This window comes from Grampus griseus, assembly GCF_964374135.1.
Source record: "Grampus griseus genome assembly, chromosome: 5".
Lineage (NCBI taxonomy): Eukaryota > Metazoa > Chordata > Mammalia > Artiodactyla > Delphinidae > Grampus > Grampus griseus.
This window is the reverse complement of record NC_138998.1, coordinates 6,653,662-6,669,533: the sequence shown is the minus strand read 5'-3', so window position 1 is coordinate 6,669,533 and position 15,872 is coordinate 6,653,662. Positions and strand designations below refer to the sequence as shown.

At 39.8% G+C, this 15,872-nt stretch overlaps 1 protein-coding gene across 1 annotated transcript in view; it reads right to left on the bottom strand.

Annotated features, from left to right (window-relative positions):
* Positions 1-15,872, bottom strand: part of EFHB (EF-hand domain family member B) — a gene marked incomplete at its 5' end in the record, with an annotated part of 49,459 nt that overhangs the window by 29,789 nt on the left and 3,798 nt on the right. Inside the window, 4 exon segments of the mRNA XM_082655598.1 lie at positions 544-654; positions 2,923-3,103; positions 3,804-3,947; positions 4,629-4,691. Coding sequence (XP_082511724.1) covers positions 544-654; positions 2,923-3,103; positions 3,804-3,947; positions 4,629-4,691 — 499 coding nt within the window.

Here is a 15,872-nt window from a genome sequence, read left to right as displayed (position 1 = left end):
TAATAATAATAATGATAATAGTTACTGAGCCCTCACTATGTTCCAGGCACCATGCTTGGCATTTTGCAGGCACTCACTTCATCCTCGCAACATTATTATCCCTATTTAATAAATTTTAAATAGATGGTGATAAGTAAAATATTCAAGGTCTAAAAGATAATAAATGGACAAGCTAGGCCTTGAACTTGATCTGACTCGAAAATTTCTGCACTTGACCATTATCTAATATTCCTCATGTAAAGCAAAGCACTTAGAATAATCCTATTTGAATAAAAAACAAGATTAGACTACCCAACATTTAATCTTACTTAGCTATTTTTTTCATTTTAATGAAACATATCTTTCGACATTTTACACCCAAAATGCATAAGTGTATGTGTTCCCAGCTATCGGGGTTTATAACCTTATAAGTAATAAGTTATTATTTATTGATCACCTATTATATGCCAGGCATTTTAACTTTAAGCACATCATCTCCCTTATTCCTCTTCACAAATCTGAGTCTCATATTCTCAGGCCCATTTTACACTGGAGGAGACTTACCTGCATAATAATCATTGTGAGATACAATATACAGATCGTGTCCTGCCTGTCCTTCTTCAAATACTTCTTGATAGGATTTTGGTGGATTCACCACCTCTCTAGCAGGTAATTCTGAAGGAAGAATTAATGAAATCAGTTTTAAGGCATTTTTCAACTCTTTATAACATATTTAAGTTGACTAGAGCAAATGACAAACTGGTATGCTAACTACATAAGCTACATGGGCAAAAAGCCAACATACATAGAGATTTCTCACCAAAGACAGGAATAGCCCAGGCGTCACTGTCTTAAGGATCCCACTTGAACAGATTCAATCCCTAGAATTCTGAAGAACTCCATACTGGTTAACCATTTGGTTGTCCTGAGCTATATGCCAAGCCCAGTTAAATTCCCAATTTTGAGGATCTCAGGATTCCTTTTATTTTAGTTTGCTCCAGACTTCCCAAGATGATCTAGGCAAATTTGAATCACAAATCAGTTTCAGAAACCCTGATGCCCTGTGGGGAAGACTTGATGCAAATGTTGGCAGCTGTAGACAACAGCACACACCCTGAATCTGTTTAGATGTGAATATCCATCTTCAAAATAGCCCAAAGTGCCGGGGAAATCACTGGCATCAGAAAGAAATTCTTCTTCTTACTGCTCCCAAACCTAGAGCTAGAAGATCTTTGTTGAACAGCTGCTTTTCCAGGACTGGTGGTCCCTGGTTTTATATATAGCGAATTATTTTCTTTTTATTGTTTCATGTAATGATTTTTAAATATAATTCCATTTACAATTTCACTCTTCTCTTTCAACCTAACAACATACATTAAGATGTTTTCTTTTGGACTTTCTGCCAAGAAGTGGGGTCTATAAACAGTTAAGAATACCAGAAGGTAGCCCTACTCAGAATAATCCTGTAAAGCAGTGCTTCTTTTTGATGTGGGAACCATTACACCTATTAATACACATATATACATTTTAGAACATTCTTTCTATTACATATTTAAATGAGGCACACCTAGGCAGTACTTTCCATATTAAATTCTTGATAGCGGTTATGATATAATTACTGTAATTCTGTAATGCCTGGTGTACTTAAATACAATTTTTAATCCTATTTAAAAGGAAAAAAAGATATTTTATCTGTTCTAAAATACATTTTTCATGTTTCAAATTTTAACAAGTTTTAACTTTAGATCTGATAAACTAAAGTACAACTGCAGATTTTGCATTCCAAGAGAAAGGCATAATTTATCTCCAGAACGGATGTTACTATGTCAAGGAAAATAATCTAATGGACATTTTGGTGAAAAAAAGATAAGTTCCTGGTGCAGAGCCGCAGTGGGTGCAGAAAGATAAAGAAAGAAGCGAATTCCTCTGCAGGATGATAAAAAGATGGAATTTGAGTTTTCCTGTAATAAGATCCCTGGAAGGAAAGGGTAAGAGACCAGAAAAGGCTAAATGTGAGAAGGTGTAAAGGGAAAGCACCCAACAACATGGCAGGACGCTGGGGCTGCAGAAGAAAATATGGCCTGTGACCAATTCTATTCTAAGTCATTTGCTGAAAGATTGCTTCACTCCCTCTCAAGATGAGAGGGGAATCTGCTCTGATACTGCCTGTTAGGTTAATAAGCAAGTGTACACATCATGGATCTTCATGAATGAGTGTTGTACACAGCATTTACCTAACATCTGTTTTGTGGTCTTTGTATGAAACAGAATTTCATAAAGAGTTAAGCACAGACGTAGAGAACAAACTGGTGGTTGCCAAGGGAGAGGGTGGGTGGAGGAGGGATGGATGGGGAGTTTGGGGCTAGCAGTTGCAAACTGGTATATATAGAATGGATAAACAATACGGTCCTACTGTATAGCACAGGGAACTATATTTAATATCTTGGGATAAACCATCATGGAGAAGAATACAAAAAATTATGTATATATGTGTATTACTGAGTCACTTTGCTGTACAGCAGAAATTTACACAACATTGTACATCAACTATACTTCAATACAAAAAATTTTTTAAAAAGAATTAAGAGTTATGAACACATTAGAGGCTTTGGTGGAAATAAAACACACAAATAGATGTCCAGGGGAAAGAGATAGCAACCCTCACAGCTGGTCCCAAGATCAACTTCCCGGAGTCTTTTTCCTGTCTTTACACCATCTCTACTCTGCTCCCTGAATCTCCTCTCCAAACCCTGAACTCTTACTGCCTTGACATACATCAACTCTAAGGCTTCTGGGTCTGAGAGTAACTTTCTTGCTATGATTCCCATCTTTCATTCTGGGATCAACATTTACACCAGCACTAAATAAATCCCAACAGGATATTTAATCCCATTTTCTAAGAAGACATTTTATCACTCCTTCCCCACCCTTTATTTTCACTACCTTTGATGACTGCCGTCCCAAATGTCGTGTTGAGTATATCCAGGCCTTTAGGTAATCCTGGCGTCTGGTCATGAGATTTTCCTAACGGTGCCCGTTGATTGCTAAAATATACTGATTCCTTCTTATCTTTCATTTTCTGTTGAAAGGTTGTAATAGGCTGTGGGTTGATCAGTACCTTTGCCTAAAGAAATCATACAAAGCAAAGGTGTAACAACCAAAAACAGGAAAAAAGTCTGAACACTGAAACTCAATAGCTGGGGAGAAGACAATATGATTGTGGGAAAACATTTCATGATCGTTGTCTTGGCTCCCCTTCAAATGAACCATCAGAATTGGGGTTACGCAGCTTAGACATGTCTAACCATGACTTTTCATTGGAGCTAAAGCATTTATGAGGGCAACTCCCTGGTTACTCGACTCCAAGGTTCCAGAAAAGTAGGAATGACAAGTGCAAGAGCCACGTGATTCCCACCAGCTCCCTCCAGGTATAAGATCAGGTCTTCTGACCCTTGGCTGTCCATTCAATCTGTAGCAGGGAACACCGGGACCCTGCGTGCACGCAATGCATGTACAAGCACTCTTAGCATCTCCAGCAATATCACCCAGCCTTTGTCCCTACCATGCTTTAACAAACCTTGACAGCACTTCTCTTTACTGTGAGAAAATTAAGTGCAGCTTGGCTTTTATTATCTGAGGGGAGAATATTAGTCTGTGGCTTAAACCATTGACTTTTCTACACTCACCCTCCTGGCTGCGGCTGCTTGAATTTTTTTCACTGCCCAAGATTAAGAGTGGGAAGGAGATATTTCACTAATACCTCATTTGTTCATTTTCACCTTGGTAAGTGAATAATGTACAGGGAAAAATAGAAAAGAAGTTACCGGTGTTGAAATTTTAGATCTGATTCCATGTGTCAAAGAAGGTGCAATTTGGGGATCATTTGCTCTGCCGTAAAATACTCTTTCGGCTCCAGCAGGTGGATATCTGAAGTTGAAAAATTTTTTTGCTTCAGGTGGGGTCACTAGCTACCAACAGGGAGAGAAGAAAATAGAAGTATTAAGTACAGTCGATTAGATATTAGCAAGACTGATCTATACCCATCAATGAACAGCCTTCATTACATGAGTTTAATCAGTACCTGGGGATCTACAGCTCCAAAAAATGAAACATCCTGAAAATTTTTTAATAGAAATAAACAACATATTTTAAAAGTTATATTTAGAAAACAGCCGAGAAGTATCCAGGTTAGGAAGCATACCATAAATGACTATTTCCCATCGAAATAAATGGAATCTCCTGTAGTTTTTGTAGAGCTGGAAATTGTAAGCCTGGAATTTTCACTTCCTCACCTCCTCAATAGAAGGCCCCAAAATACAGTAAAAATAATCCAAATTGACCACATTAAATTTATGCAACTCTCAGAAGGAATGCTGAGCGTTGTTTATCTTATGTTCACACAAATGCATTTTTTTTTTTTTTTTTTTGCAGTACACGGGCCTCTCACTGTTGTGGCCTCTCCCGTTGCAAAGCACAGGCTCCGGACGCCCAGGCTCAGCGGCCATGGCTTACGGACCCAGCCGCCCCGCGGCATGTGGGATCTTCCCGGACCGGGGCACGAACCCGTGTCCCCTGCATCGGCAGGCGGACTCTCAACCACTGCACCACCAGGGAAGCCCCACACACAAATGCATTTTGAAAACACTCACCCTGGGAAGTTTTTCAGTCAAGCAGTTTGCAGCTCTGTATCCAATCGGAAGAACTTTCCCTGCCTAAAGAGAAAAAAAGCAATAATTGGTCATTGTCAGGTCCAGGGGTAGTGTTTTGAAGAATGGAATGTATTTCAAATTTGGCCTATGTATCTAATGCTAAAAAGTTACTTTCAACTACTTAACACAATTAAGAAAAGTAGTAAGAACAATTAGCAAATCTAAGACAATCCTGATGTATAATATAAACGTTAGATGCTACATATATTCAAGCATACCTTTTTTTTTCACAGTGCAGCATTATTAGTGATCCATCAATTATAGGACCTCTGCAACATGCTGAGGGATTCAACTTTCAGAAATAATCCCGTCATAGTTCACAGGTTAATTATCGGCTGTCCTATTGTCATCAGTACAATGAGAGTGTGGCTGAATTCAAGCTAAACTCAAAGTATTAAGTATTTCTGAGTGGGTGTGGGTGTGTTTGCACTGTGGGTGTATTTCACCAACACCCTAACTTTTTTTTTTTTGCGGTACGTGGGCCTCTTACTGTTGTGGCCTCTCCCGTTGCGGAGCACGGGCTCCGGACGCGCAGGCTCAGCGGCCATGGCTCATGGGCCCAGCCGCTCTGCGGCATGTGGGATCTTCCCGGACCGGGGCACGAACCCGTGTCCCCTGCATCGGCAGGCGGACTCTCAACCACTGCGCCACCAGGGAAGCCCACCCTAACTTTTGATATATGCGAACATGTCACCCCTGGCCATGCTTCTTCAGTGAATGGCCCAAACCTCACTTGGCTTTGTTCACTTAATTCTAATTTGGGTCTTATCTGCCCTTCCCTTGCCCAGGTAAAGATTATAAGTTCATTCCCAGCAATGCACCTCTTATCTATTTCCCGTTTATCATTTCAAGGCAGCTGATAGTTATTTCTGCAAAGCATAAGTTTCTCTTTAAAAAACCGAGAGAAAGAAACTTCCCATACAGAATGTTCTAGGTCTCTGGAGGAGGATGGAGGAAATCAGTGAAAAGCAGAGAGGCTGAGAGCTGGGTGAATGGATGAATGTGTAGGTGTTGGCAGGGGGATGGATTAATTAGACAAATGAGGGATGACTGGATGACAATAAAGAAGATGGATATAGGTGGGTAGGTGAAAGTTTTTTATTATGTTAAATGTTAACTGAGGAATTCCTCTTAGAGGGAGAACCATCAAGGATTAAGAGAGTAAGGACTTCCCTGGTGGCTCAGTGGCTAAGAATCCACCTGCCAATGCAGGGGACATGGGTTAGAGCCCTGGTCCAGGAAGATCCCACATGCCACAGAGCAACAAATCCTGTGCACCACAACTATTGAGCCCACGTGCCACAACTACTGAGCCAACGTGCCACAACTACTGAAGCCTGTGCACCTAAAATTCGTGCTCCACAACAAGAGAAGCTACAGCAATGAGAAGCCTGTGCACTGCTACAAAGAGTAGCCCCCGCTCTCCACAAGCAGAGAAAGCCCGTGCACAGCAACAAAAACCCAACACAGCCAAAAATTAATTAATTGATTGATTGATAGAAAAAAAGAGATTAAGAGAGTATCTTGATGACACCTCTGTGTACAAAAGAGGAAGCCCATAGACATGGTCAGACAGAGAAGTTAATTGCTTTGCTAAAAAATGGGAGAAAATATGAAGTCTTGATGGGATAGACTAAAGAAGGATTAAGAGAGATGAGAGAAAGACTGAGAAAGAGGTGGGAGAAGGGAATGATCTAGCAACAAGGTCAGAGGCCGGGGGGCCCAAGATGCGAAACTGGCCAGTCACAAGCAGTCCAACCTTAATGCCAAACCTTGGGTAAATGCTACTTACACAACTACACAATGGGAGAAGAACCTTAGGTTAAAAAGGAAAGGGGCTGTGCTCTAACTTGAGCTGAACCAGGGTGGGGAAAAGAGAGGAGGGATGCAAGTGATTTTTTTAAAATTTCTTTTTGTTTGTTTTTTATTTTATTTATTTGTTTGTGTGTTTGTTTTTTGAGATACAAGTGATTTTTAATTCAGCTGGAGATGGTAAGAAATCTCAGAGATATCAGGGAACATAAAGTCTCTCTTGCTATACATGTTATAGAAGCTCCAGCCATTCTTTTAAATATTTAATGTAAAGATTAACTCATAAGGAATGGAGATGTGGTACATATATACAATGGAATATTACTCAGCCATTAAAAGGAATGAAATCATGCCATTTGCAGCGACATGGGTGGACCTAGAGATTGTCATACTGAGTGAAGTAAGTCAGACAGAGAAAGAGAAAGAGAAAGGAATCTAAAAAGAAATGATACAAATGAACTTATTTACAAAATGGAAACAGACTTGCAGAGTTAAAGAACAAACTTATGGTTACCAGGGGGAAGGGTCGGGGGAAGGGATAGTTAGGGAGTTTGGGATTAACATGTACACACTGCTCTATTTAAAATGTATAACCAACAAGGACCTACTGTATAGCACAGGGAACTCTTGTTCAATATTATGTAACAGCCTAAATGGGAAAAGAATTTGAAAAAGAATAGATACATGCATATACATAACTGAATCAGTTTGCTCTACACCTGAAACGATATATCACAACCTTGTTAATCAACTATACTCCAATATAAAATAAAAAGTTAAAAAGAAAAAAGACTAATTCCTAAGGCTGGGGGTACCCAGGGCAGCTACTCGCCAGGTGCTACCTGATGAGAGAGATGGAAGGAAGATGACTTTACTTGTCCGTCATCTGCTGACTTTCCAAGTGTTTGACATTGGATATTCCAGGTTTCTATCACTGTAAACATTCTGTTGGACAGAAATGCCTTTGGTATTCCTCATCGAGTTGCCTACTTGAAAAGCAATTTGATTCCAAATCAGTAGCTGTAATCAGGTTTGGATGTTCTCAGGCCATTTGATTGGGGACACAAAGATGGAAGCCATTATGTCTGATTTCTATCTACAGTGTCATGTTATGTGTGACAAGTCTCGCTCCAGTCACGGATCTCTTTTTATCTCTTTTTATTTCAGTTCTTTTCAAGGATGCCTGTTCATCAATTTGAGATGTGAAGGATAGCAGAATTTGCCACCCCCAAATATGCCTCTTTGGCATAAGGATTGTTTTCAACCAATTATTTTAAGAAACAGCAGAAGCTCTGAAAACAGAGTAGAAGTTACCCTTTTGTAAGGGACATGTACATTTTACAAAGGAAATCGCTTGTAAAGGTGTTTCCCTCTCTGTACTAGGAAGAGAAGGTTGACTCTAAATGTCCAGGAACTCTTATCAATGGAGAAGGCACTGATGTAATCTGCATAATAATCCTTACCCTTGTTTACCATGCTTTCCGTGGTAACCTCCCATAGCTGGCCTTCTTTTCGCCCCAACATCTTTTTTTTTTTTTTCATAGTTAGATGAGTTTTCTTCTTTTGTTGAAGTATAGTTGATTTACAATGTTGTGTTAATTTCTGCTGTACAGCAAAGTGATTCAGTTATTTTTTTAATATTCTTTTCCATTGTGGTTAATATAGTTCTCTGTCAACATCCTATTTTTTTTATAAGATTTTTTTTTTTGATGTGGGCCATTTTTAAAGTGTTTATTGAATTTGTTACAATACTGCATCTGTTTTATGTTTTTGGTTTTTTGGCCTCAAGGCATGCGGGATCTTAGCTCCTCGATCTGGGATCGAACCTGCACCCCCTGCATTGGAAGATGAAGTCTTAACCACTGGACCGCCAGGGAAGTCCCCCAACATCCTTCTTTGTCTGTAGCTAAAGATGGTATTTAAGGTGGTGACTTGGGCCATCTTGGGACTTACTCAGTTTTCCTGGGTATCTTCCATGTATACATGAGGTATACGTGTTAATAAATGTGTTTGCTTTTCTCTTGTTAATCTGTCTTTTGTCACAGGAAGTCTCAGCCAAGAACTCAGAAAGGCAGAGGGAAAATTATTTTCCCTCCCCTATTATTTCTCCATCAAGCTCCACAACATGGATATACACTATTCTTCATAGCCTACACTTTGAATCTGGCTATCCCAAGCATGCTTCCCAAGTTTGGTGAAAATCTGTTGTGTAATTTTTCATGTGGTCCAGTAAGAGACAAACAGGGGCTTCCCTGGTGGCGCAGTGGTTGAGAGTCCGCCTGCCGATGCAGGGGACACGGGTTCGTGCCCCGGTCCGGGAAGATCCCACATGCCATGGAGCGGCTGGGCCCGTGAGCCATGGCCGCTGAGCCTGGGCGTCCGGAGCCTGTGCTTTGCAACGGGAGAGGCCACAACAGTGACAGGCCCGCGTACCGCAAAAAAAAAAAAAGAGAGAGACAAACGGAATGAACTTTTGTTTTATTTATATAGATATAAACACACTAAATACGCAACAACAGGCAAATGGTTAAATAAAATATGGTACCTTCAAAAGATATGCTATCGTGGAATCATTTAAAATGATGTATATACATCATTTTAATGGTATAGGAAAATGTTCATGACTTTAAAACAAAGACGTAAATTTGCATCGTACAAATTCAAAGAATCACGTCTCTATCTGCAATATGCACAGAACACCATAGACAAAAATTTGTTAGTTGTGATCGCCATTTCTGAGTGGTGAGATTCCATGTGCTTTTATTTTCTTCTTTGCACTGTTTTCTCAATATTTTACTGCGTACTGCTTTATTACGCAAAAGGAAGCAATGGAGGCTTTCAAAAAATCTATAAACAGTATCAAATAGAAGGGAAACAGCTGCAAGAGCCCTAGAAGTAAGAATGAGAATCAAGTATATGCACAGCGAGGACGGAACTTAAGAGCAACTTTAACGGTCACCTTAAGTTCTACTTCCTGAGCTCTAAAGGGGGGACCTCTGCTGATCCTAGGGACCCCTTAACCCGAGAAAGGGAACAATGATCTTTTCTGAGTCTTTTTCCTTTTACCTCAAGGGCATTTGTTTTAATGTCTCGGAAATGTCTTTGATTTCATCCTTCAATCCTCTACTGAATGTTTATTTAGACTCTCTAAATAACGTATATTTAAGTTCTAAAATGTCGTCTCTTCTTCTCTGGCTGTTCTTTTCTTTTTATTATTTTTATTTCTTATTAATTTTTATTGGAGTATAGTTGCTTTACAATGTTGTGTTAGTTTCTGGCTGTTCTTTTAAAAGTTCCGATCTTGTCTTACGAATGCAACATCTTTTGTCTCTCAAATAACTTTCCTGTGTGCTTACACTTCCCCTGTTCTCTCTGGGGTTTCTGTTAGCTTGTTTCGGCCCCTCTCTTCAAGCTGGCATCTGATCATCACAAAGTTTAAGACTCCACAGAGATGATTATGGAGTTCCGTGTGTTACAGGGCTTGTTGACTCTCAGGCTTTCCTATAAGATGATCAGTTAATGAGGCAGCCTTTATTTTGGTAGAGTCCCCCTATAAATTTTTTTTTTCCTCTAGGCTATTCAGAATTTCCAGAGGCTAATAATAATGGTAATAATAACTGACAATAATAAAGCACATCACATAGGCTGGATACCATTCTAAGGGCTTCCTATGTATTATTTCATTTAATACTCATAATGGTTTCCACAAGGTAGGTACTATTATCATCTCCCTCATAAGCAAACTGAGGCACAGAGAGGTTGAGTAACAGGGTTACACTGCTCATATATTGGCAGATATCTGAGCCCAAGTAGGCTGGCTTCTGAGTCTCTACTCTTATCCGTCATGCCCTCCTGTCTCTCTAGTCACTGCCTACTGGTGAGAGGGTGGGCTTTACCCCCAGCTGCTGGCCCTTGAAGGGCCCACTGGGAGAGGAAGCTAGGGAAACTGCACTACAGAAACTACACTTTTACTTACTAACGTCCCATTTTCAGCCTGGAGCTGCCCTCCTGCCTTATCTTTGGCTTGGAGTCTTTTGACTCCAAAAGGCACTTTGGGAAAATAAATCCACAGTTTTGGTAGAACGGAGTGGGAGCTGGTGGAGAGAGGTGGGAATCATGGGAGCACAAAATGGAGGAGGGGAACTGGAAACCCAGCAACACTGAATTTGGACCTTCAACCAATCCTTCAGTTTTCAGATCCAAGTTTTACTACATCTTCTTCCACGGGCTGAGCTTCTCAGGGATTATACCAGGCAAATGGGATCATTTCTGGTGGAAATTACCACCTGATTTCCCTCATATTTCATTTCCCCCTGCAAAATCAGTGGCCATGTCTCCATCTTCTTATTTTCTAAAATTTATTGAAATTTTTAAACTGTTGTGTCCTCTTTTATTTTCTTTTTCCTCATGGTTTATTATCTTAAGAAAAAAACAACAACAATTACAGGCCACAAAAGTCAGGAAATTAGCATGGATATAATTCTAGTATCTAATATAAGGACCACATTCAAATATCACCAGTTGCCCCAGTACAGTCCTTTCTAGAAAAAGGAGTATATCCAAGGTCACAGCGTGAGTGCTTGGTTCCTCTGAAAACCAGACACCCCCATTAGCCATACAAGAGATTTATGAAGGGAAACACCTGTGAAAGATGAAGGGAGAGGCGGAGGGTAGGCAGGGAGAGCTTTCAGACCATGTCACCTGTGAAGGGAGAGCAGGAAGGAAGTATTAAGAAGGGCTTCAGGCCACAGCACAGTTCTGAGAACACTTTGGCCAGGCCAGTGTGTGGTCTCTGAGACTACGTTTCCCATTAAAGGAATCTGTGTTGGCCAAACAAGTTCAGTTCTAGAGTCCCTGCCTTGCTCTGTCCTGGGGAGTGTGGCCTGGTGAAGGAATGCTGCAGGGGATTCATGGGGCAGCAGGTGGAGGCTGTCAACCGGCTACACTCTTCCCGCCACCCCTGACCCCGGCCCAGACCCCCACCCAGCAGGTCCTCTTGAGGGTAGTCAGAATCCAAGTGCCTCAGTAACCAGCACACATGCATAGCATTTACTTGTCATGTCTGTTCTGTCTTCTTTGGTCAGGAACAGTTCCTAATGTTCTCTTGTCTTTTATGACCTTGACAATTTTTGAGTATAGGTCAGTTATTTTGTTAAATGATCCTCAGTTTGGGTTTGACTAGTGTTCTCTTATGATGAAAGTTATACATTTTTGTCAGGGCTATCAGAGAAACAATGCTGTGTTTTTCTACCAGGAAGCCCACACTGTCAATTTGTCCTATTAGTGTTAACTTTGATCACTAAAGGAAGGTAAAGCCAGCTAGGTTTCTCCACTGTAAAGTTTGTAATCAATAATTATTCTAGGTAATGGATAAACAACAAGGTCCTACTGTAAAGCACAGGGAACTATATTCAATATCCTGTGATAAACGTACTGGAAAAGAATATAAAAAAGATTTATATGTGTAACTGAATCACATTGCTGTACGGCAGAGATTAACACAACATTGTAAATCAACTATGCATCAATTTAAAAAATTATTCTGTGTAAATATCCAGTTCCTCACTAAACTTTTACCTACTGTTTTAATATCCACTGATGACTCTGACCTAAATCATTACTACTATGACGGTTGCCAAATGGTGACTTTCTAATTCCATCATTCCATCTGTGCTATACTGCAAGGAATTATTTTTTTCTTGCTATTTTTTCAATCACTCATGTATTTATATCAGTATGGGCTCATGGATTTCTGTTTTATTCAATGGTAATTTCTTAATTGAAGTACAGTTCATTTACAATATTGTGTTAGTTTCCAGTTTACAGCAAAGTGATTTGGTTATTTTTTTCAATTTTTTTCCATAGTTTATTACAAGATATTGAATATAGCTCCCTGTGCTATACAGTAGGTCCTTGTTGTTCATCTATTTTATATATGGCAGTGTGTATCTGTTAATCCCAAACTCCTAATTTATCTCTCCCTCCCTTCTCCTTTTATTCAATATTAATTTTATTCAGTGCTCAAAGTATAACAGTTTGGGCCACTGGGAGCTTCTTCAAGCTTGTTTCTGTACCCCTTTAACATATCTGCATTATTCTTTGAGCACTTTCTTCCTTTATAGTTCTCAAAGGTGTTCCAAGTTCATATCGTACTACACCAGCCCTAGAGTCAGCCATTCCCCCAAAGAGTCCTGATTCCTTTTAGTAGAGAATGATATTTAGAAATCAAGATCCCGGTTCTGGCGTGCTCATTGCTACTAAGTAAACATTGTTTCTAGATCCTCTTAGAGGATGGAGCTAGGAAATGTGTGGTGTATACACACCCCACACATTTGCATCTATATCAATTCTATGATACTCTGTTTAGTTAAATGTTTAGCTTAGATATTGACATGGATATAGACATAAATGATATAGATATAGATATAGATGATATAGACATAGACATAATACCATGAGTTTCCACCAATACCTCCAATCACAATCCAACACAACAGGATTCCTTCTATCCTTCTCCTTTTCGTATTAGTAAGTTTTTTCTCTACCAGTAAGAAACCTGGCTTCTACTGTTCTCGGTCTTTACTTATCTGCTCAGGCCCTCTGTCTGTAATCAAACTCCCAACTGCACTGACCACCTCCTCACTCAAGCACCTCCTTCCTCAGTTCCCAGCCACAGCAGCGCCACCTCCCTTGGCCAGCTTGTCAGTTGGTCCCCAATATGACAGGTTTCAGTGACCAAGTATGATTCAAGTCAACTCAGGAAGGTTGATATGAGACCATTTTCAGCTGCTAAAGACCCACTGACCCATAATCATCCACTCTCCAAACTCCGTGTGGGCTGGCATAACGGTCCGATCTCTCCCTTGGTCAAGATCACTCTGTTTTGCTCATAGATATCCCTAACTCGGAAAATCTCAGCAAAAATTTAGGAATGATGGCATCAATCTTTCTGCCCAGAAGGCCCTGAACCCGTTAGGCAAATAAAACCACCCACTTCGCAGAATTCTGCAGAGATTGGCTCTTTGCAAATTCAGACAAAATGAATCTTTGTGACTTTTTTTTTTTTTTTTTTTTTTGAGTATCAGGGCTTGCATGACTATCAGGTTCTCACAAGATTTACAAATAGGTGACCCCTTTGCCTCTACCCATCCCCCAAATAGCTATCAGGGTCTCTTTGTGTAGAAGAGGAAAAAAATAAGGCATCCCTTTGCATGACATTTACCACATTGTAAAATCATTGGTCTATTGGTCTCAAGTCTATAGACTGTAAGGTTTTTGGAAAGCCAGTACTGTATCATTTTTCATCTTTGTAGCCCTAGCACCTAACATACTGTCTAGTCATTGTAGACAATATTATCTTTTTAAAACCTTTCTTTGAAACTTTCCTTCCTTCCTCCTCTTTGTACTTCAGGCTTCAATACAATTTATCAATGCACTTTGTAAGGTTCAGTTGTTTAGTCTTAATAACCCCAAGGTTTCTGCCATAGTCAGTGCATTAATGTCAATCAAGGGACAGTATCAGGATGTCTTGGAGAAATGACCATTAGAGAGATTTTGATCTCTACCAGAGTGCTGTCCAAGAGCCCTTCCAAGGGTCTACACAGAGAGGACCTCGTTTTACCAGACTCTTTAGTTCTTGAAGAGCACTCCAAAAATCTCCTCTTGGGCCACCATTTCTTGGCTTTTCCTGAATACAGGTCCTTGCTGCTATACAAATAACTGTACCAGCAGTCATTGCTGCTATACCAATGCTGCTATACCAATGACTGTACCAGCAGTCATTGCTGCTATACCAATGACTATACCAGCAGGATTAGAAGGCCTAATGGGGTCTCATAAATCCATCAGAGCAGACCTTCACTTGCAGCCAACTCTGGGCAGCAACTTCAAACCACAGGATGAGTGTCCTTACAATGAGATGCATCTGTTCCCCTCCCCCCAACACTGGAACGGCCTCTCGTGGAGATGACAGTTTCCTGAGCGCACCCTGATGAAAAGCTAGTGTCCTCGCAGGCTGATTTTAGCAGGTTCTTCACAGAGGTATTTCCATCTGAGCTCTGCTCACTGTCATACTTGAAAATGGGTTTTGACCTCTCCCAAATGAACTTCTTCCCTTCTCTGAAACTGGATGAACTCAGGGGCACCAAATACTTCACCAGCCCATCCCTTGATCAGGATGCTGGGGATCTCCTATTCTTTTCCTTTCAGTTGTACGCGTTCCACTAAGCCTACGAGAAGTAGATAATGCACACGATATCTAAACTCTTACAAGCATAAAGAAAATGAAAATATGGAAGTCTTCTCAATTCTTTTCATGTGCTAGCATCCCCCTAATACCAAACTCCAAGAAAGATAACCCAAAAAGGAAAACTGTGTCCAATATTACATGGGATCGTAGATGCAAAAACCCCACTAAAAAACTGGCAAATCAAACCCTAGAATATATTATAATAATAATATATCACAACCAAGTAGGGTTTAGCCCCAAAATATGAAGATGGTTTGTTATTAGAAAATTAATCATATTGATTCAGAAAAAGATATATTTCAACAAATGTGGGGAAAGCTCTTCATAGTTCAAGCTCTATTCCTGACTTTTAAACATACTTAGCAAACTGGGAATGGATATGGCAAAAATAATACTTAATGGTGAACCGTTAGAATCATTCCCATTAAAGTCTGAAAAGCGACTTTTCAATATTGTATTATTGATCGTAGGCAATGCAGTGAGATAGGAAATTGAAATGAGAGTTATATATATTAAAGTAGGAAAGACAAAAGTGTCAATATGATTGTCTACCTAGCAAATCCAAAAGAAATAATAAGCAATTAAGACCAATCAGAGTTCAGCAAGATGACCAGATATAAGAATAAAAAAAACCAAAACAATGAAAACAAACATATGAAACAATTTTCAAACTCATTATAAATCAAAGAAATGTGAATTAAAACAATGCCTTACAAATCATTATTAATTTTTAAAACTTAGTGGTACAATCTTTTAGGAAGGGATTTGGCAACAAGAACTAGAGAAAGATTCATCGTTTAGCTTCTGTTGAAACTCTATCCTAAGGAAATATTCTAAGACATATACATAAAGAAGTTCATAGACTATTTTTACAGAAAAATCTGGAAAAAAATCTATTGTCCAAAAAGAGAGGGAATGAGTTATCTAAAGAATCATATATGGTATACACTACCAAGCGTAAGATAGCTAGCTAGTGGGAGGCAGCTGCATAGCACAGGGAGATCAGCTCAGTGCTTTGTGAGCACCTGGAGGGGTGGGATAGGGAGGGCGGGAGGGAGGGAGATGCAGGAGGGAGGAGATATGGGAACATATGTATATGTACAACTGATTCACTTTGTTATAAA